General features: G+C 37.5%; 1 protein-coding gene across 1 annotated transcript; it reads right to left on the bottom strand.

The window, feature by feature from the left end:
• Positions 1-458: 458 nt before the first annotated feature.
• LOC109426840 (ubiquitin-conjugating enzyme E2 W) lies at positions 459-19,433 on the bottom strand. Its single transcript, XM_029869525.2, has 6 exons — positions 18,921-19,433; positions 18,689-18,780; positions 10,106-10,208; positions 9,890-9,975; positions 9,659-9,804; positions 459-1,315 (listed from the first exon to the last, which is right to left on the bottom strand). Exons 1-6 carry the CDS (start codon positions 19,050-19,052, stop codon positions 1,302-1,304), a joined length of 573 nt encoding a protein of 190 aa, XP_029725385.1. The 5' UTR covers positions 19,053-19,433; the 3' UTR covers positions 459-1,301.
• Positions 19,434-21,154: the final 1,721 nt, after the last annotated feature.

The following is a 21,154-nucleotide window of genomic DNA, read 5'->3' as shown; positions in this document are numbered from 1 at the left end:
ATTTATTTGTATGCTTCCATAGTCTACTAATACGTAGGCAATTGTTTTGTTTTGTATGTGTTAGGTAGTATGTAGGAATCAATTGACGACAAAAATTCATTTCGTTTGTTTTGTTGTTAGACGCTAATGTGAGGAAAATGTACGGAGATTTTCTGTCGAGAAAACTGGCAGCACACTTTGGGGGTTGCCACTGGCAACCAGTTTACTTGACCGGAAATCACCACTAAATGGTGTCTTTGATTACTACCACTGTGCATTAACAATATTGCACAATTTGTTAGGAGGGTTCTCTTTTGACTGTTGGGTTTTTGAAATGGATTTAAGAAAAACACAGAAACCCATAATAAAACCTTTAACAATACACGAACTGTGGAATATAAGACATTTTTTCTGAAATTTGTTTCTGCCAAAGTAGATTCATGCGAACTAATTACAATTTAAGCAATCTCAATAAAGCCTTTTTGGATTCATTTTAAATTCAATCATAGGAATGTTTTTGTTCTGTTGATTTGTAGTAAGCTTTACAAGTTGAACGATGAAATCAAGTTAAAGTACTTTGTTTGTTGCGGTATATTCCTGCTTTCTCAGTGATAATCTCAATCGGTGCAAAATAGTAAAGTTTCGACACGTGATAGAAACTTTAACATTTGAACTTGAATTTTGTTAGAGAAATATAAAACTAATTGGATAGAACAAAACTACAAATTGCCTAAAACTGTTGAAAATGAAACACCCAACGGTTTTAAAATGAAAAAAAAAAAAACTGAAACGAACTCACAAGTTTCACTATTGTACTTAGTAAGGAGAACTTTAAGCTTATCTGACCATCTCGAATGGGTGGTTGAATGGTTACTCAAATTGATATATTGATTGTAACAGTTTTGATTTGCAACCCGAGCAAAATTACGTGCAATTTGTTAATTTTTATTCTAACCGGTGAGGGGGCTTCGATGAGCAATGAGCAAAACTTTGCAAAAACTTCTCTGTTGTTCTCTACTATGACTTAGGTAGTATGCTTTCAAGTGTTTGTGGGACGAAAATTTGTTCTATCCATCCTTGCTTCTAAAAGTACTCGCTTTTTTATTCAACGTTTTGGATCTAGCAAAACTATTTCTTTTTTCTTTTCGCATTATCGCATCTAAACTAACTGAACTTGGTTTTGCTGCTTCGTTCGGGATGTGCTGCGCGTTGTTGGTTAAGTGAGGCATCGCGTCATAACCAGAACAGGGAACAATCTACATTCTTTGTTTCTGTTTGTATTGAATTAAGCTAGGAAACGAACCAACGGGTGTCAACGAAGTCTACACGGAATCATCTGAAATGAGAGAGAAAAATAGATTAAAAAATACACTGACAAGTAGAGTCTCTTTGATGCATTTATTTTGCTTCTTATTATGTTATCCTCTATCTTTCTTTTGTTTATTGTTCTACTTTCTATCTGTTTATTTGTATTTATTTCTTTATATGTTCTTCTGTTTACTTCTTTTTTATTTCTTCATATTTTTTTCTTCTACCCTATTTACTGCTTTTCTATCCTATCATCTGGATATAATGCTATATTTACACCTTTTTTAACTTACGTTAAAAACACACTTCCAATCTAAATATCTTCTTTTCATATATTTTATTAGTTTTACTTCCTTCATATTTATCCAAACATTATTCATTTTGTTCCTATCTTTTGATGCTTCTACAGTGCAAATTATTTCTATGCACTGGGCTGCAGGTGAATATATTGTTTTGCTCTAACAACAGGTTTTGCTTCTTAAGGATTGAGATGGGGCCAAAGGGGTCACATTAAGGAGATTTAATGGGTTTCTAAGAAAGTTTCATTAGAATTACGAGGGTTTCATGGGTGCCTCAGAAAGTATTCTAGGAAGGCCAATGTTTTGTTTTTTTTATATCTATAAACGACATTTTTAGTCCTAGGCTAGTTCATCTCGAAACCCACGCTTTACTTCCCTTCCGAAGGAAGAACCCACATTCTGTAAGTTTGTCGGGAGTGGGATTCGATCCCAGGTCCTCGGCGTGATAGTCAAGTGTTCTAACCATCACACCAGGTCCTGGGATTTCATGAAACGGCTGAAATACCCCTGAAACCAACTGAAACACCCCTAAAACCTCTTGATGCTCACTTAAACCCTGAAATATCCCATAGTCTCACGGGTAATTCAGGGCTTTTGAACTGAGTCACCCGTGAGACACTGAAACCACTCTGCACTACTCTGAAAACCCTAGCAATGCCTCATAAATCTCTTACCCAAGCAACACACATGTTATAATAGAGTTACGACAGCGCAAGTTTTGGTTGTATAGATGTTTATTTTACGTAATTCTAACATTATGTTGAAATAACGTAAAATAAACTTCTATACAACCAAAACTTGCGCTGTCGTAACTTTTATATAACATGTGTGTTACTTGGGTAATATCTCCTGCGATCCCTGGAGTGGAACTACGTGAAACTCCCCGAAACCCATCCTTAAGACCCCTTGAATTATTAAAAGCCACCGAATCTCTTGTTAGATGTTGTTAGCAGGCTAAGCTCCCCAAGAATTTCCGGAATTACCCTAAAAGCCTCTTTAAACTTACTGAAACCACCTGAAACTCTTTGAAATCTGTTGAAATTTCACGTAAACCCCTTTACATCCCCCTGGAACGTCCCTGAAACCTCTAGGGACTTCTCTGAAACCCCTCGTTAAAATTTCCTGGAAACCTTGAAACCCGTTGTTAGTAGACCAATAACCCGTTAGATAAGCAATAGAGCAGCATTTGATAAGCAATGACCGTAGTGGTGACAGACAAAACATATGGTGACTCCAAGGAGGAAAGATCACTTTGAGTAACTGTTGAACGATGGGAATGGAAGAGCGTCTGACATAATTCAAATCGATGACGACGGACAGGCTGTGGAATCTCCAACGCTAGACGACGAGATCAAAACAACCATTAGGGGACTGAAGAACAACAAGGCTTCTGGGAAGGATGAACTCCCGGTTGAGCTTCTCAAGCACGGTAGTGAGCAGTTGTGTCAACTCTCATGGGCTGTCCATAAACCATATAGATCATGGTCCATACAAATTGGAAAAAAAATATGAACAGAAGATAACGCGGGAGGGGGGGTCGAAATATCCAGAAAAATGACCACGTGATTTATGGACACTGGACAGCCCCTTACACCGATTTGTAAATATTATTTGAAATTCAGTTTAACAAGCTGAAGCCGATTGAGGAGTCCTACTTATTTCACAAAGACGAGTTTAATTTACTTGATTTGTTTCGTATTCCATATGCAATGGTTTCTATTAAAAATTAGTTTAGGTGTTGGTTTGTTCAAAATACTTTATTCTGGGCGCTTTTAGAGCATCTTAAAACTCATAATTTTGTCGAAGACGCCATGTTTGTATCTCATCGATTTTCAGAGTTATGCCTGTTTTTTTAATTAAAAAAATCGTTTTTTCTAAATTCAGTAAAAAGCTTCAAACAAAAAAGGTTCTCGCAGTTTTTGCACCATGAATAGAACAAAGAACGATCTTTTCAATTCAACCAAGAGATTGTAAATCTGTTTGCTTCTTTTAAAGATATGACTTGTTGAAGAAAATAAGTATTTTTCCTAAGAAAAAAGCAAATACAGTCATACCTCGATATAACGTAACTGCATTTTTTATGTTCGTTACGTTATATCAAAGTTACGTTATGTCGAAGCAAAACATTTTTTCCTCAATTTTGTTTTAAATGAATATTCTGGAGATTAAATTACCCTAAAGATCATGTTATTCACCCAACAGTGGATTTCAGTCTTTCTTGCATATTTGTTTTCATCATTATATTTAATACATTTTTAAAATTTTGTAAGACCTTACATATATAAATCAAAATCATAGCAGCTATATATAGATATAACTATTTTAACCAATAAAGCAAGATTCTTCTTCTTTATTATATCTGGTCTGGCAAGCGTTATCTGTCGATGTGCGTATAAGAAATCTCCTCTGTGGGCGGTGTTGAGGTGTACATCATTTCACTAATTGCTGTGAAAAAAGCAAAAAAAAATCATCTGATAATGCCTCCACAAATTTCTTTTGGATTTCTCCAGAACACATTCGGCAATTCACCCAGAGATTCCTGATAGAGTTCCCATCGAGATATCCTAGGAATTACCTTCTATGATTTATCCTGAAATTCCCTGAAGGAGATCCTCCAAGAAATCTTCTATGATTTCTACTGGGGTTTATATCTGCTAAGATTTCTCTAGGGATGCCTGCTGTAATTCTTCCAGAAGTTCTTGATATAATTCCTCTTAGAATTTCACCTCCGGTTTCTTCGAGGTTGTTTTCAGCGGTGGTAGGCAGGCTTGTCCGCACTGAGCGCATGAGAATTTTGCTCTTTGGATTTACACCATCAAGCACATCACAAATTCGAAATCTTTTCATCTTATCAGATAGAAGGATGTTGAAATATTCTAAATCTCATTTCAAACTGTCAAAAAACTGCACCGCAGCGCCGCACGGGCCGTTCAAAGCGAAATTCACTGGAGTGTTTTCACCCGGGTGAAAATCTCTTTGCGCGCTCCGTGAGGCTCTGCGGTGCGGTTTTTCGACAGTTCGAAATGACATTTACAATATTTCAACATTCTTCTATCTGATAAGATGAAAAGATTTCTAATTTATGATGTGCTTCATGTTGTAAATCCAAAGAGCAGAATTTTCAAGCGCTCAGTGCGGACAAGCCTGGTGGTAGGTATATTATTTTTTTTATACAAATTTATAAAAGTTCTAAAAATTTGGAACGCTAAAAATAGACCAAATTCCACTTTCGCATGTTTCTTCAATGATATTTTGGAAGCAGAAGAATTTGTCCTATTGAAAATATCGTAGTTCCTGAAGATAACTCATAGTTGCAAAAAGAATATAGGGATTCCGGAGAAAACTATCATTTTAGGGAGTATGAGAATGTTCATGAGATTCAAGACCTAGTGATTCCGGAGACTAAACCGAAAAATAAATTGTTGAAAAATCTCCAGAGCGTAAATGTCTCATGAAGCTCTTGAGCTCCTGAAATGCCTTATGAGTTCCTCCGAGAATTCTTCCAAGAATTGCTCCACAAATTTCTCCCGACTCAGTCGAGCACTTGACACTGAAGAAGTCTGTAAGTCACAGACGAAATAGGCCTATCTGTCCGAAGATAAGCACAGTAGTAGAATTAAAAGGAATTTGCTCGTCCTTTCTAGTTTTTCTTTAAAAGAGTTATTCATTTTTATTTTCTTTTGCAAAAGTGAAGTATTAGTGAAGTGTTTTTAAATTAAACTAGAGTCTGAAGTAACAAGTTCTACTAAAAGCTCTAAAGTAATAGTAAAGTGCAGGGATTCTCCGGGATACAAGAATTTCTTTAGAAGTTTCCCCAAAAATCGTTCCTGGAGTGATCAGAGCATTGCTCAAGGAGCTCTGCCGGTAATAGCTCCAGGGGTTCCTATGAGAATTCTTCTAGCTCCTCGAAAGTTCCTCTAGAAATTACTCGTAATTTCCAGATTTTTTTTCAGGAGTTTCTCCGGGAATTCTTCCAAGAGTTTCTCGAAAAAAAAATTCTGGAGGTTTTGTGGAAGTTTCTCCCGGAGTAACTTCGGGAATTACGACATGAATTTCTTCGTTGACTTCTCCGGAAGTTGATTTTGAAACACACTGGTGGATATGAAAAACTCGGTTTGGTCTATTAATCTGTCAAAATTTAGAATGAAACGCGACCGCTGAAAATCATCAGGATCCTGCTAGGATCCTCCAAAAATACTCCAGTATTCAACAATTCCTGTTCAAGGAGTATTTGCTAAGATTCATTCAGAAAAACCTGCTGAAATGGAACTTAAGCAGCACATTTTGATGTAATTTCTTTAGGATGCTTATCGAGATATTTTTTCGGCAATAGCAGTCTGAGTGGTAAGCAAACACAGTTGATGCGCCTACGATCGTTTCGGTTCCTTTATTGAACCTTCTTCAAGGGAATACGAGTTTGTATTTTTGTAAACATGTGCTGTGGCCATGAAAAAGGTTTAATAAAGGATCCGAAACGTCGGACGTAGGAGCATCACTTATGTTCCCGAGCAAAGTACAATAACTGACCAGTAACAAACTGATAGCTAGTGCTCACTCCATAACTAATTTTACAATTTTGGATTATCAACTTGATAACTCATGCTACCACACCTGTCAAACTGATGACATCATCGTCGATGACAACAGTGGAAGTTATGAAACTTTGCTTGTGTTTGCTTACCTCTCAGACTGCTGTTGCCGAAAAAATATCCCGCAAATCGAAAGTATCAGTCGTAAACGATAGTCATTTCAACAGAATGTCATCTTCAGACTTCTTCTTAGGAATGTCTTTCCTAAGATTTCTAGAGATTTTCGGAGGGATTCATTCTATCAGTAATTCTTCCGAAAATTCTTTCTAGGTTTTCTCCTGGAATACCGGATGGGGTTTCACCAGGATTTTCTTTAGAGAGTCCTCCGGAGGTTTCTGGTTGGATTCTTCCTGGAATCTCTGATGATTTTCTTTTCAATAACTCTTTCTAGGATGCCTTCAGGAATTTTTAAAGGCTTTTTGCAACGATTCCTTCAGTAACTTTCCTTGAAATTTATTCCATGGATTCTCGCTTAAATCCCTCTAGAAATTTTGACTAGGATTCCCTCAGTTATTCACGCAAGAGTTCCTCCAGAAACTCCTGCTTGGACTCTACCTGGAATTTGTACAGATATTCCTTATGTGATTCTCCATGAATTCCTTAAAAAAAATACCAGCAATATTTTTGCATCCATGGTAGAAATTTATCCGGGATATCTAACATAATTTCTCCAGAGATTCCTCTCCTTCAAGAGTTCTTCTAGGTATTTTTGGAGATTTGTCCAGCGATTACCCAAAAAAAATCCTCCTGGGATATATCAATGAATTTCTCTAGCAATTTTCTGCAGGGTTTGCACTAAGATTAAGCGGACTTTTCCGTTACTGACGTTATCACTCCTAGTATCACATGAAATAGAAATAGTTTCTACTGCTTTAAACGGTTTGAAGTTTAACCTTCATACAACGAGCGAGGTTTTTTGATCTTGTTGTACTTTTAGGTATAGGGTGTATTCCAGAAGAGATGTTATGTCAAGAACAAGTAGAAGATGTAATAATTGTACTGCAAAGAGCTAAATAACATTTAACACCCCAAACACTCTCATACAATTGCGAAAGTGGTCCTATAACGCTAAATAGGGTTCGGGCTTGGTTCCAGAAGGGGTGTTATGTCATAAAGACTATTCAATAAATTATGCTCATTATTAAAATAGCAGCAAGTTCGAACTAAAAAAAAGTTACGTTTTATCGAGGAATGACTGTAGCATTTTACCTATGAGAGATAGAGTTACATGAAGGCCCTCTTGAAATCTGATGGAGTGCAGTAAAAACAGTCATAAACGACGCTGCTAAGAAAACTGTCGGGTACATGGAACGGAGTCAAAGGAACGATTTGTTTGACAAGGAGTGTAGGAAGATCATTAATGAGAAGAACGCAGTGCAGGCCGTGATGCTGCAGTATGGGACCGGTAGAACGTGGAATGTTTCAAACGAAAGCAGAAGCAGCTTAATGAGGAATTGGTGCTTCGTTTTTAAGAAACACTGACGTTCTAGAGGAAGCTGAACGCATTCTGCAACGGCTTCGTGCGGCGTTCCTCCCAAAATTAGCTGGGATGAGAACAGAAGCCTCTTGATGGACTAAGGTAAGGTGACTGAAAGGTGGAAACAGGTCTTCGACGAACACCTGAATAATTCAGTGAACGCAGGAACTGAGGATCACAGTGTTAGCCTGTGCGGATGGTGGGAACCAACCAAGTTCCTCGCTAATTGAAGTAAAGGATACCATTCTACAGCTACAGAACAATAGAGGCATCTGTTAAGGATGCTATTGTTGATGAACTCATCAAGGCCCACTAGACCCGGAAAACAGGACAAGTATTGGCAGTAGTGTAACTAGAGACGGGGATATCTACAACGGTAGACAACAACGTGAGTCGTGAAATGCATCAGCGGAAGTCGTAAGCCTTCTGTCTTCCTCAATATATTTCTATCCATCTATATTTTTTATCTTAACTTTATATTTTCAACAACCCATCACGAACCTAGCTTGTTCTACCTATCTTTTGCGTATTCTGTCTTCAAGTCGGGACCCTATCAAAAGGCGGAAACACGAAAGGCGGAATCACGAAAGGCAGAAACTCGAAAGGCAGACCACCTTAAGAGTGTAACGAAAGGCGGAAAATAACATAAGGCGTAATTTTGAAATGGCGGAATCAGTAAAAACCATCGAAACTTATCTGAATAGGATTCTAGGGAAACTGACGACCTTTTCAAACTGATCACGAGAAAGAGTTGGTGTCTGGCCATTTGGCCAAATGCCGTTTTCCCGAATAATGATCAAAAGAGTTTAGAGTCACGGACAAACGCCATGGGTTGCTAAAATTTTCAGCAAAGATTTGCTCTTCTTTCAACATAAACTGTTCTTTTTAGTTTCATTTATTAGGAGTTTTTGGCATTCTGACTACCAATAATCATCAGAAATATCTCCTTCTTTTATCCATAGGCTATTCTTTCTAGTTTAACCATTTGGGGATTAGTTAGCTTTGAAACTGCACATATTTTTATCAAAGATTTTTTAAATCGGCTTCAGGACATTACCCTGAATTCCAGTACCCCGAATGAACTATCCACAAGCCTATCTGGAGACCTGCTCTAGATAATTAACGGTGCACCAAATGGTACACCACAATTTCCACAACAACATTTTTTTCCTTTGAGCATATGTTATTCATTCTGGCCTTACTACTAAGGACTTTTTTGGCATTCTTACTGCTAATGTAATCATTATGTATCCTTCTTTCAGTCTTAGGCTATTTTATCTAATTGTTCTTTTAAGGAATTTGTTGGCGTTGCAACTGTAAATATTTTTATCTGAGATTTTTCCTTCTTTTAATCATAGGCTGTTCTGTCAAGTTATAACTGAATGAAATTTTATCAGCCAAGAACATTTATAATTGAGGAAAAAATCTCCGGGGTGATGGGTCACTTGGGGTAATGGAGCTCGGGGGCTTTCAGCCTTTCAGTCAAGTGTTAGTTCGTCTCGGTGGAAGTGGATTGACGTTTGAAGGTACGGTTGATACACACTAAACTATGCCTAAAAGGGCAACCTCTTTTTTTAAAGTCGATTCCACTAACTGTGGCATGAATGTTAGAATCACATAAGGCTAATTAAAATTTGCCGGACGTTTTTAACCAGCAGAGCAAACGGCCGGCCGTTTGCTCTGCTTGTTAAAAACGTCCGGCAAATTTTAATAAGCCTTATGTGATTCCGCCTTTCGTAATTATGCCTTTTGTGACTTTCCGCCTTTAGTATTTCCGCCTTTTGTGATTCCGCCTTTCGTGTTTCCGCCTAACGTAGGACACCCCTTCAAGTCATGTATGGCTTTATGAAGGCATTCAAAAACCATAATGGAGACGCATGGTGCCTATCTAATATGTAGTTCGCTTTCCAATGCAACCATACCTTCTCAACCCCGTTCCCCTGAAAGATAGGCAACCCACCACAATTGTACGTTCGTTACAGCGCCCGCTAAGCACCCATGCTCACCATGATACCACCACTTGGTTTTCTTCGGGTTCTTATTGCAGGTTTTCACGTAGATCCCGTTGTCCGGCGGGCGTCGCTTCTCCCGACAGCTGCTCAACATCGACGATATGCTGAGACACACGGATTGCACCGATAACGCGGGTGACCTGTAAGCCATGCGGGTCATTAGTAATGAGACTAAATATAAAACAAAGCGATAGCGATTGACTAGAATTAGAAGCAGGTACGTACCAGTCATCTGTCAGGATCGATAGGCAGATGTGACCGTTCGAGTAGACGTGCGGATGCACGGGAATATTGGAACCTATGAACGTGACCTGAATCGAGAGAATGACAGTTTATGATTAATTTTTCACATACAATCTGCTACGCGTCAATGGGTGTAATCTACCGATGCCAATTTCTTTGGAATCGGTGAAGCTATATTCTCGTAGCACCGTTACATACCTCGGGTGAATCGAAGGGGTACTTATTATTAAACTTGAATAACAGCTGGAAATGTTCTCCCTCGTACAGCGTACCTTCCACGCCGTCGATGTTGATTATCCACCTGGAACGAAGGGAAGATATTACTGAATAAATTCTTTCGGAAGTTATTCTGTTTTTTACATTGTCTTAAAACTGAATATTCATCAGAATCGTCGGAAGCGCCATACATCTTAAAGAAATCCTTCAAACATTCTTCTACAAATTTGCCCAAAGATTTGATTGGAAATAATTTAGAAAGATATCTTAAGACTCCCACAGTAGGTAATTGCGTCAATTTTCTTCGGTAACTCTTGTAAAAACTCCAGGGTATTTACCAAAACCACTTCAGTGACATTTTCGCGATTTTTTTTCTTCTGAGATTCGTTTTAAGGTATGTTTCGTCTACCCAAGGTTTTGAACGACAATTAATCGAAAGAGCGTTTCCGAAAAATATACTTGATCGAAAGTAATATAATTAGCTAGATTCATCGAAATAAAAAAATGTAAAATAATTGTTTTTTTTTTTCATCATTTGTTCCTCTTTTTACCCTTCAGGACGCGCGCCGTTGTAAAGAGTGCAACACTTACAAAAACCTTGCTTGTCGTGTACAACACGAGTATGGTGCAGTTTGTTCAATTGGGCACGCGTCGTCAGCGGTCAAAACAACTACATATGTAGTTGTAGTCAGAATTTGGACTGGCCTAATGAAGGTACAAACATAATCTTAAAATTATTGTATCATATTTTTCCTAATTTTATTTGTTTGAAAAAATCACCGTTTTTTTCGGAAGGGTTTAAAAACTGGTTCTCTAGTGGGAGTGAAGTATTAGAATTTCTTAAAATCTTCCACGAGAATTACAGAAAAAAAAAGACACAGACACGTTTAATGCTTCCAGTGAGCTGTTTGCTCTTTGAAGGAAGCACGACACTAGACAACGGACTAGCATGCAACGCCCAGTGGCACAGCCGAAAACTTTTCCTGACAGCTGCGGCGGGAATCGAACCCGCGCTCCTTAGCACGATGCGACTAAAGGCTTGGTGACCTTAGCCGCACGACCACGAAGCCACACAGAAACACTCTTCTTTGTATTTGCTGGAAATTTTTCAAACAAATGTGGAAAAAAAAATCAGCGGATATCTAAAAAAGAATTTTAGAAATTTTTATCGGAATTCAGAAACTTCTTTTAGAACTCCAGGTTTTTTTTCCATAGCAAACTTAAGATCTATTTAATCCTAAAACTGAATGAACAGTTTAAGATGAATTCTAGCAAGATTTTAGACGGACTATTTTAAAGCGATTTGATTTGAATCTTACACAAAAAATGTTGTGGCATACTGTGCATAACTTGCAAACGGAACGCCCAATTAGGGTCGACTTTGTCTAGTTGTTAATTTTCACCCAAAGAAGGCAAAAAACATAGATAGTTTATACTTTTTTTATATGATTTTTTTAGATATGTTCTCCGTTAAACTTGTTGAAGTTAGGACATCAAAAACGTAGTAGGCAGGACTAAGATTACTGGGGATATCTAGATTTTCTTCCTGAATTAAGGTTGTGGGGAATATGGCGAATTTCTGACAAAGTTCACAAGCAATCCAAAAAAATGTGAAAAAATCCTGACAGATTTTGAGAGAATTTAAAATATTTTGCAAGCATTTTCTATAAAAAAAGCTAACAACTCAACTTGCATTTCTTCTTCTTCTTCTTTTTGGCTCGACGTCCCCACTAGGACTTGGTCTGCCTCTCTTCAACTTAGTGTTCTTCGAGCACTTCCACAGTTATTAATTGAAGGGCTGTCTTTGCCTGCCATTGCATGAATTTATATATTGTGAGGCCCAAAACTACGCCCAATGAGTCGAGAAAATTTTCCCGACCGAAACGGGAATCGAACCCGCTGTCTCCGGATTGGCGATCCATAGCCTTAACCACTAAGCTAACTGGAGACCAACTGGCATTTCTACCTTAACTAGAAACTAGGTTATCTAGAAACTTCACAGGAAATAATATTAGAAACTAGCTATTCCTAAAAACTTTGTGTTGCCTTGTACTGTGTTTTTTTTTAATTTGCAGTTTTCAGCATTCACAATATCTCCGCAAATACTTAACCGATTTTGATGAAAATTTTATGGCTTAAGCTCCATATAATGTACCATTACTGGTCCAAAAATCAGCTGTTTTGGTGTACGCAGTCTCAAGTTATGAAACCAAATGTGTGACCAAATTTTGACCGTTTAACCCTTTAACCTTCCGTAACTCGCGCGGTTGACTACCTGCGTCAGCACCACGCTAATGCTGAGTACAAAAAGCGAGATTTTTTCAACGTGTTGTACAAAATACAACAGCTAGCGCTCGTGGGTTAAAGCAAGTAACCTGCAGTCCATCGAAGTATATTCGTCCTTTTCGTTTACCAACGATAATCTCCGGAGGTATGTCCTGCTTGATGTCCATATACACCCCACGCACACCAGTGTGCATATGGAGAAGACCAAGATCAGCCGAAAACTTCTCCTGCACTACACGTTCAACCATACCGTATCTTTCAAGCGCAGGTTTTATTATGCCTCTCAAGAAAAATCGGAAAATGGCGATTAATTGCCTCTCGCTCTCGATATAAGCGCGACAGTTACTAATCATAAAAGCGTCACCAGATTCTAAATGTATTTTATTCCATTATATGGGGTTTGACAGCAAGCACACTCATTTTACTGAGCCACTCTTGTCGTTCATCACAAATACATTCGAAAACATCTGTCACTTCGCGAAACCCACGTGCTTTTGTTTTGGGCAGGAACATGTTTTCTTTTGTTTTGTATTGCGACTGCTACTGCGGCTGTGGACCTAGCGGGCGTACGACCGCCGCAGGACTCTAATAAAAGATAAGCGCGACAATAACGTGCAGTCGCTCAATTCCGGCGGCAGGTCAAACACCCGAACGTATCGTACATTGTTGCTCACTTCTGTCATCCGTACCTCTATTGAAATTCCACTGATGTAGTGAAATTTCCTGGGTTCCGTATTTTTATTCAGCGAATCCATCATCGCCTCCTGAGAGGTGAATTTTATAAAGATTGATCGATCATTAGCTGTCCGATATGCTGCTTCCATCGTCAGCACATCGGTATTTAAGGTGAAACGGGACGCCGTGTTATTTTTCCTATCTTGCCTCTCTTTCTAACAATTTGCCTCGCGATTTTGAAGATGGTAATCTCGAGTTCTATTGCACTGAAGATGATGAAAAACAATCAGCATGTGCAGTGCAAGTGAGCATACACAATGATAGGTTTTTGTTGCAAAATATGAAGTAGAATCTGAGATTACCATCTTAGTAGCAACAGAGCAATGGCGGATATTTACCCGACCGTCCCGTCCGCCCTTAACTCCTTCGCGCAACTCCTGCCCATGATGGACAAGGTTTACCCGGTGGGAATCTGAACTGAACAGTGTTCACGATCATTTCATCCATTCCTTAGTTGAATTAAACTGCCGTAGCAAAAGAGCACAACTGTGCCGCTCATCCGTACGCGATGAAGGCAGAAATAAAACTGATCAATAGTTTTCTATCAAGATATGATATGATATTGCTGTTTGACGTTTTATTATCAAATGATGCATTTTTTGCACATATTTGCAGAAACACTGAGAGCTTCAGAAACTCTATGAAAACGACATTCTCACAAGCTATTCCACAAATGATGTCCACTTAAGAGTGAGAAGTGATTGGCTGATTTGCCTTTATTAAAGAGACTTTCAGCCAAGTGAGAAGTGAGTAATGAACAGAGAAGAGTGAGCAGTATAGAATTTTGAGTGAATTGGGAAGTGCATTGTGCAGTGATTATTAACCATTAAATTATAAAATGAGGAGTTAGCAGTGAAGAGTGAGAAGTGAACTGTAAGGAATGAGCTCTTGCATTTACGGAATGAGAAGTAAAAAATGAAGAGTGAGAAATGAGGAAAGAGCTGTGAATAGCGAGGGGTGAAATGTTAAAATAAAGTAAGCAGAAATGAAAGAGTTCTGTCGAGAGAAGAGCGAGAAGTGGGAATCATTGAGGAGTGAGAAGTGACCATAGAAGAATCTTGAGTAAGTGAGAAGCAAACGATGAGAAATCTATGTGGGTAAAAAAATACTTATAATTCGCTTCGAAGTAATATAAATCAAGAGTGGATGAAATAATCAGCTTGATTTTTGTATGGTTCGATTTGTTTTTAGAACGAAATCGATCCATATATAAAAAGTTACGGAAATCAACTTAAAAGGTAGAAAAATGCTCAGCTCGCCTTTACTTGAGCCGTTTTTAAGTGTGGCAATAAGCATCGAAGAGTGCCTCAGTGTGCCACTGCTATACCGTTGCTAAGTCTGAAGGTGAAGGTAACTTTTTCAGACGCGGAGACAATCGTTATCTTTTTTTACTTTTTAAGAAAAATCTTTGGCCTTTCAAAGCAAGCATTTCAAAAGCAGAAATATTGTAATAAAACATTTAAAAATAGAGGGGTGTTGTTTCTGTTACTTGAGAAAATAAGGTTTCCCTTTTTCTCCTGCCTTCTCGGTTGGCTTCCTAAATATTCGTTCGTACTATGTATACGAAAAAAAAAATTTAGGAGAAAGTTTAGATTTTTTACACTTGTTAAACTGTCCCTATTCGCATAACAGTCCCATGTTTGCTGGGTTTCCTATTCACATGGGACTGTTGTTCGAATCGGGGCAGTTAATTTTTAAATGCCTATTACTAAACCATTAAAGTACTTTTCGCCAAAAATGTTTAAAGATTTACTTAATGTAGACCTGAAGATTTAGTTTGAATTACTTTAACCCTCTAATACCCAATCCCGCCTTTAGACGGGGTATAGTTTTGAGCATTTTTGTAATTTTTGTTTCGTGGAAAATCAAAGTTTTTCATATTTTTGGCTGATATTTAGGACCATTCTGTATATCTCAAAACGGTTTTTGGTGTATTTTAAAGCGTATTTACATTTTTTTAAAATCATTGAAAAATTGATGCTTTAGTCACCTTTTAGAAGTCATTCTTTATTTTGCATTGAATCGCCACAATTAACATATTTTAAAATTTTCCCAAATCATTCTATCCTTGTTTAATAGTTTAAGGGTATCGAATACACTCTAAAATTATTTTCCTTTAAATTACACGGAAAATAAAATTTTCTGTGAAAAAAATTTAAAATAATAAAATTTCAACAATAATCATAAAATCTCAAAATGTTTTCATCTCAAAAAATCCGTTCCCCAAATTGGCTTCCAGGAAAAATATAAAAGTGTAGGGATGTTCAAAAATAAAAATTAGAAAAATCAAAAACTGAAATTCACGAAATCGAGAATTGAAAAGAATCATCTTCCAAAACATGTTTAAATCGATTTTAGATGACGAAAAATGATATTTAGATCAAAATCAAAAATTTGGGTATTAGAGGGTTAACAAGAACTTCTTCAAAAAAAAACTTCAGAAAACAGAACGAACAATTTCTCAAATAAAAATTTGTGAGAAAATTCCTTCAAAACTTCCAGACTGAGTTTCTAGATAAATGCCCAAACCTGTACCGAAAACAATTTCTACAGCATTGAAAAAGTTCCCAAGTCTGGGATTCTAAAAGAAACACCGAAATAATGCGCCGTAAAATCTATATATATATAAAAATGAGTTAGAGGTTCCTTTGAGGCAACAAAACTCACGAACGGATGAACCGATCAGCAAGACTCTTGCACGGTTCGATTCGTATTTATAAGTGGAAAAAGTTACGAAAATCAACTTAGAAGTAGAGCAACTGTTAAATTACTGAAATTATTATGAGCGGGGAAGAAATTCAAAGCGATGGCAATAAAACCAATCTAGAGTGCGGTGCCTAAATGAGCCCACAGCAGTTGTCAAACAATCACAACCAAAGGGGCAGTACAACGTCTGCCGGGACAGCTAGTAAAAAATAAAAATAAAAACTTTGGTATGATTTCTCAAAGAATTCCTGGATTTGGAGTAATCTTTCGAGGAAGTCATGAAAAAACTCTGAAGAATGTCTGAAGGAATTAATGAATGATTGCATGTTTCAAGCATGCTTTGAAGGAATTAACTGCAAAAATAAGTAATAGGTTTAAGTTATTAGACAAGCCACTAAAATCTGGACTGGAAGACTTTCTGAAATAAAAAACTCTTGACATCTCAGGAACCGATATTTGAGATAGCATCGTTCTCGTAAATCTAGCTTCTACATATAAAAATGAGTTTGAAGTTCCTTTGAGGCAACAAAACTCACGAACGGATGAACCGATCAGCATGATTCTTGCACGGTTCGGTAGGTATTCGTGGTGGCTGTGTTTATATGTACAAAAAGTTACGAAAATCAACTAGAAAAGTAAGAAAATTGAGAAAGTACCGATTTTCCATGAGCTGGGAAGGAAATCAACACAATCGAAACGAAACCAAGAGTGCGGTGCTATTTTGAGCTCAACAGTTGTCAAACCACCACAAGACGACAAGACAAAGTTTGCTGGGACAGCTAGTACATTATAAAGTTCTAGATCAACAAATTGACGTAAGCATGAATTGGCGTCTAACCGTGTTCAGATAATTCGATATTCTGAATCTGCATCTGAGCCGAAATTCATATGTTCATCAATTTTGGTGTCCAGGAACCTATCCAAAAATCAATTTGAAGTTTGTATGGGAGTGACTTGTCGAATCACCCCTCGCCGCAATTTGACTGGGTGGAGATGTCAAACAGTTGCCCAGCTGTCAAAAAGTGATTTAAAAAAAATCTGTGAAATTGATTTCAGGTATCAAAAAAAAAATCTAAAAATCTGAAAAAAAAGCATAGTTGCTAAGAAAAAGGTGCTCTTTCGTGTACAATCAAAAAATCAATACATTTTTTAAAATTTCAAAACCCAATTTATCAACAACATGTTTATTCAAACATTTGCCGAACTATAATGCCAATAATAATGGTGTATATTGCAATTCCTTACCTTATTTTTTTGTTCTTAGTTTACCATTGCAATGTGAAAATTTTACATTCTTTAGTTATTTCATTGAACAATGCCAGTTATTAATATTTGCACTTCTGTCCTTTTTTTTTTTCAAACAAACAAATGGCATATTTTACCATTCAGTAAGCTTATTTTAATGGGTAAACTAGCCATTACAATTCTCTTCTACACGGATATCATAACTCTATATGCCCTATATTAGGTGGTAATAAGAGGCGAAATAACAAAACCGAATACCATGGTTTTGCATGGAAAAATAGCAAATAAAAAATAACAATTTTTGTTATTTCAATAATGAATGCATACCTAAAGTTTCAAGGACTGTATTTTTATTGTTGAACAACAAATACCAAATCAATATCAAACTTTGCTCGAATATCTACAATTGTTATTGCGGTGTTCTCATAACTCTTTTTGGGTAAAGTGGTTGAACATTATGCGAAAAACATTAAAGGCCCCAAAATATCAACTAGAGTGGGTCATCGTTTGGAAAAGTGAAAAATTCAATGGTATCCCATCAGATCAAAGCTTTTTTGATACCATTTTATGACCCAAATAAGTGTGCAAAATTTGGGCACAATCGGTTATGTCTACGTTTTGCGCATCGCGTTTGAAGTTTGTATGGGGTTTTACATGGGAAAACACACTTTTTTGCATTTCTCTCAAAATAAGCTCGATTTTTTCTAGAACCGTGTAACTGATAAAGTGAAAACATAGCCTCAGCTGTCCTGAAAAACTTTGTCGAAGACCACGAAGTAATCTGATGCATATGAAAAAGGTTATAGCGTTGGCATTGCTTGGCGAAACATTATGATTTTGTTGCTATTGTTATTCCTTTACATGTTAAAACATAAACACATGCATGTGGTTCGTTGGTTATAACTATTTTCACAAGCATCGGATCGCTTTGTGGTCTTCAACAAAGTTTTTCAGAACATCCTAGGCTATCAATTTACAGTATCGGTTAAAAAGTTTCAGACAAACTTTTTCAACTTATGGCTAAAATGCAAAAAAGTATGTTTTCCCATACAAAATCCCATACAAATTTCAATTGCAATGCGCAAAGTGTAGACGCAACCGATCGTGCTCAAATTTTGCACAGATACTCACGACCCGAAACGGAACCAAAAAAGCATTGATCTGAGAAAACGCTTCCGATGACCCACACTAATATCCACTGAGGGATCTAGCCATATCTTTTCTCCCCTTCATCTCTCAATACATTATCAACAAAAGCTTTTTTTTCTTGTTATCTTGTTTCTTGTACAAATTTTATTTTCACTTTTTGTCTCCCCCCCCCCCCCTTCAAAATATTTTGGCTGGATTTTGCATTTTGAGGGGTTAGATAAAAAAATATTTATCAAAATATCGGGTCTTGGCAAAAATTCTTTAACAAATCCGAGGAGTTTTGATTATTTTTCAAAATAAATGCTTTATTATTTTTATCCCCCCCTCGACCAACCAAAGAGTGGTGTGGTGGTAGGACAAAAAGTGAAATAAATATTTGTAACGGCCTAAGGCATTTGGTTTACTAAAACATGAAACCTATGTAAAAAGTAAAGTAATACTCACTGAGTTAAATTTTGACTAACACTCTCCTCGTCCACCGTCACTCCGGGTGGGGGTTCTCTGATGAGGGACATTAATTCTTTCTGTAACCGTCGCTGTAATCAAAGAACACAATTCTATTAGTCAAATAGAAAAAAGAAAAAAATCAAGATGGTAGATTTAGGTTTGAGGCTATTCGATTATTAGTGTTGTCACACAGTCAGCTTAGTCTAGAATCCTTCCCGAATCTACTTGCCTCCCACCGGCTGTTGTCCAGTATCAGCTTGCGGTTGTCTTTGGTCGCATCCTGTATCACGGTGCTGGCCGTCGTGGAGATACTCTCCGATTTGTACGGCTTCTCCTTGCGGACTCGGAAACGGTTCAACATGATTGATTGTTTCCGCTTTTCTTACGTTATGAACTAATCTTAGTGTGTGAAGTTTTCCTCTGAAGGATGACTTCGATGATATCACAACCGTTTGCAGGAGTATTTTGCAGTAGTATTGGGAAACTTGAGTATTAATCAGCTTGAGTTGTCCGACTGACACGGTCTGCAACGCTGTATTCGACGAATCATCGGTTCAATCGGTGGGATACTCTGTAAACGCAAGTCGCGATAAAAGAATACGGGGAATACGATTAATTTGAATCGGAAACTTATAATTAGATGGCATTGTCTGAACGAAGCTGATCGGGAAGACGCTAGGTGTATTTTAATTTTGATGGATCGTCGACTTCGTCGTCGTCGATTTTCTTATTGTTTATACGGAATGATGATGGCAGCTCACGTTCCGAAAGTAAACACCTCGCCATCTAGATTTGATGGGCCACGTGCTTGGCATCGAACAACAAACGGTTTCTATAAACGTTTTTGATTTTCTTTCTGTATAAAGCGCAGTTTCGAGTTCGAAAGGATTCGCTCAAGAAACTTCTTGAGTGATTCCTGGCAGAAACTTTTTACGGTGACTGCCATTTGAACTGTCATTTCTTCGCTACTGCGTACTGCGATCGAAGAAAAACCGGTTTCTTGAGCGATTCAGGCAAGGAATTTCCCATGCATCAAGATAGGCTGAGAAATTTCTTTTGATCTGCAAACAGCGCTTAAGGAATGTGATGATCATAAAATTCATAGTCTAGACTCCAACGGGAAGCAGCTATGATTCGATACAACAATCATTTACTAAATATTAGTTTCGTCCCTGTTTTTGTGATTTGAAATACTACCAAGGCTAACTATGTTCATTAATTTATCTTGAGAAAAAAGAAGAGCTAAACATGTATTCAGTTTGTAGGTAGCTTTTAGGCTACCTTATGTTTAAATTTGCAAAAAATACACTGAATAACTTTTAATTTTTGGGAATGACTAAATGGCAATGAATTCTTGCAACAGAAGACACTATATTGATGTGTGTGTTGGTAAAGGTTAGTATTACATCGCAGATTCATAACTAATTTTGTGGCTCGATTGGTTGAAGCGCTAGTCTATGGAATACGTAGTCGTGAATTCGAATCTTAACGGAAAATGTTTTTCGATATATCTCATTTTGTTTGTTATTTCTACAAACGTGCCAAATATTCAAATTACCATTCTGTTCTTTTAATGTTAACAATTGATCAGTTGTAGTACCTAGGGTTCGAAGGTAAGGTACATGTAACAAATGATAAATTATTTCCTACCAATAGCAGGTCATTACTATACCACGAATTGCGATCTCTAAGAAATGAGACCAACTAATAACAGCCACAATGATAATATCACGCTCGTTCTGCCCACCATTCAGTCCATTTAACTGCAATGATGGACGCATGTAGTAAAATTTCATTAAAAATATCGACCATTCACTTCGTCGCTTCTCTCCGTCATGGTCGTCGCCATCGTGTGGGATATACCTACCAATGAATGCGATGATGGAGGAGAACGCATCACCACATCATTGTGCACCTTTAGCCCGTTACCAATGAAGTTTACGGCCATCGGCGTTATTCCCTTGGTTCGTCGCGATGGGGGATCTGGCACATCATCCATAGGGTAGGTAACCTATCCACCTCCACCTCATAAAGCCATCCTGTAGCAATATGCAGTCAGCTGCAGTTGGTGGTGCTACGTGTATCCACTGACATCGTCGTCGATTGAAATGAGTAGGATGGTGTAACCTTGCGGGAGGCGAACCACACCGACTCGACAGAAGGTGGATAGAGATCATGAAGTTCATTGAAATTTTCCAGGGCACGGAACCCAAGTACGTTACCCACAAATGATATGTACAGTTACATAAGCAATACTAGACTGATATCTGAAGAGAACACCAATGCTCAGACATTGAAAAGATCTAAAAGCGACTGCTCGAGATTGGGGATAACAAACATTTTAATTTGGAATCCCTTCTTTGCTTCCTTCCTTTACGAGTCTTAAACTAATTTACATTCAAATTTACATAACAAATTTAATTCTGATTTTTGTATCCACCACAGCCGAGATGCTCAGCTCAA

This window comes from Aedes albopictus, unplaced genomic scaffold, assembly GCF_035046485.1.
Source record: "Aedes albopictus strain Foshan unplaced genomic scaffold, AalbF5 HiC_scaffold_568, whole genome shotgun sequence".
Lineage (NCBI taxonomy): Eukaryota > Metazoa > Arthropoda > Insecta > Diptera > Culicidae > Aedes > Aedes albopictus.
Note: the sequence above shows the minus strand (reverse complement) of the source record. Positions and strands in the feature narration are given on the sequence as shown.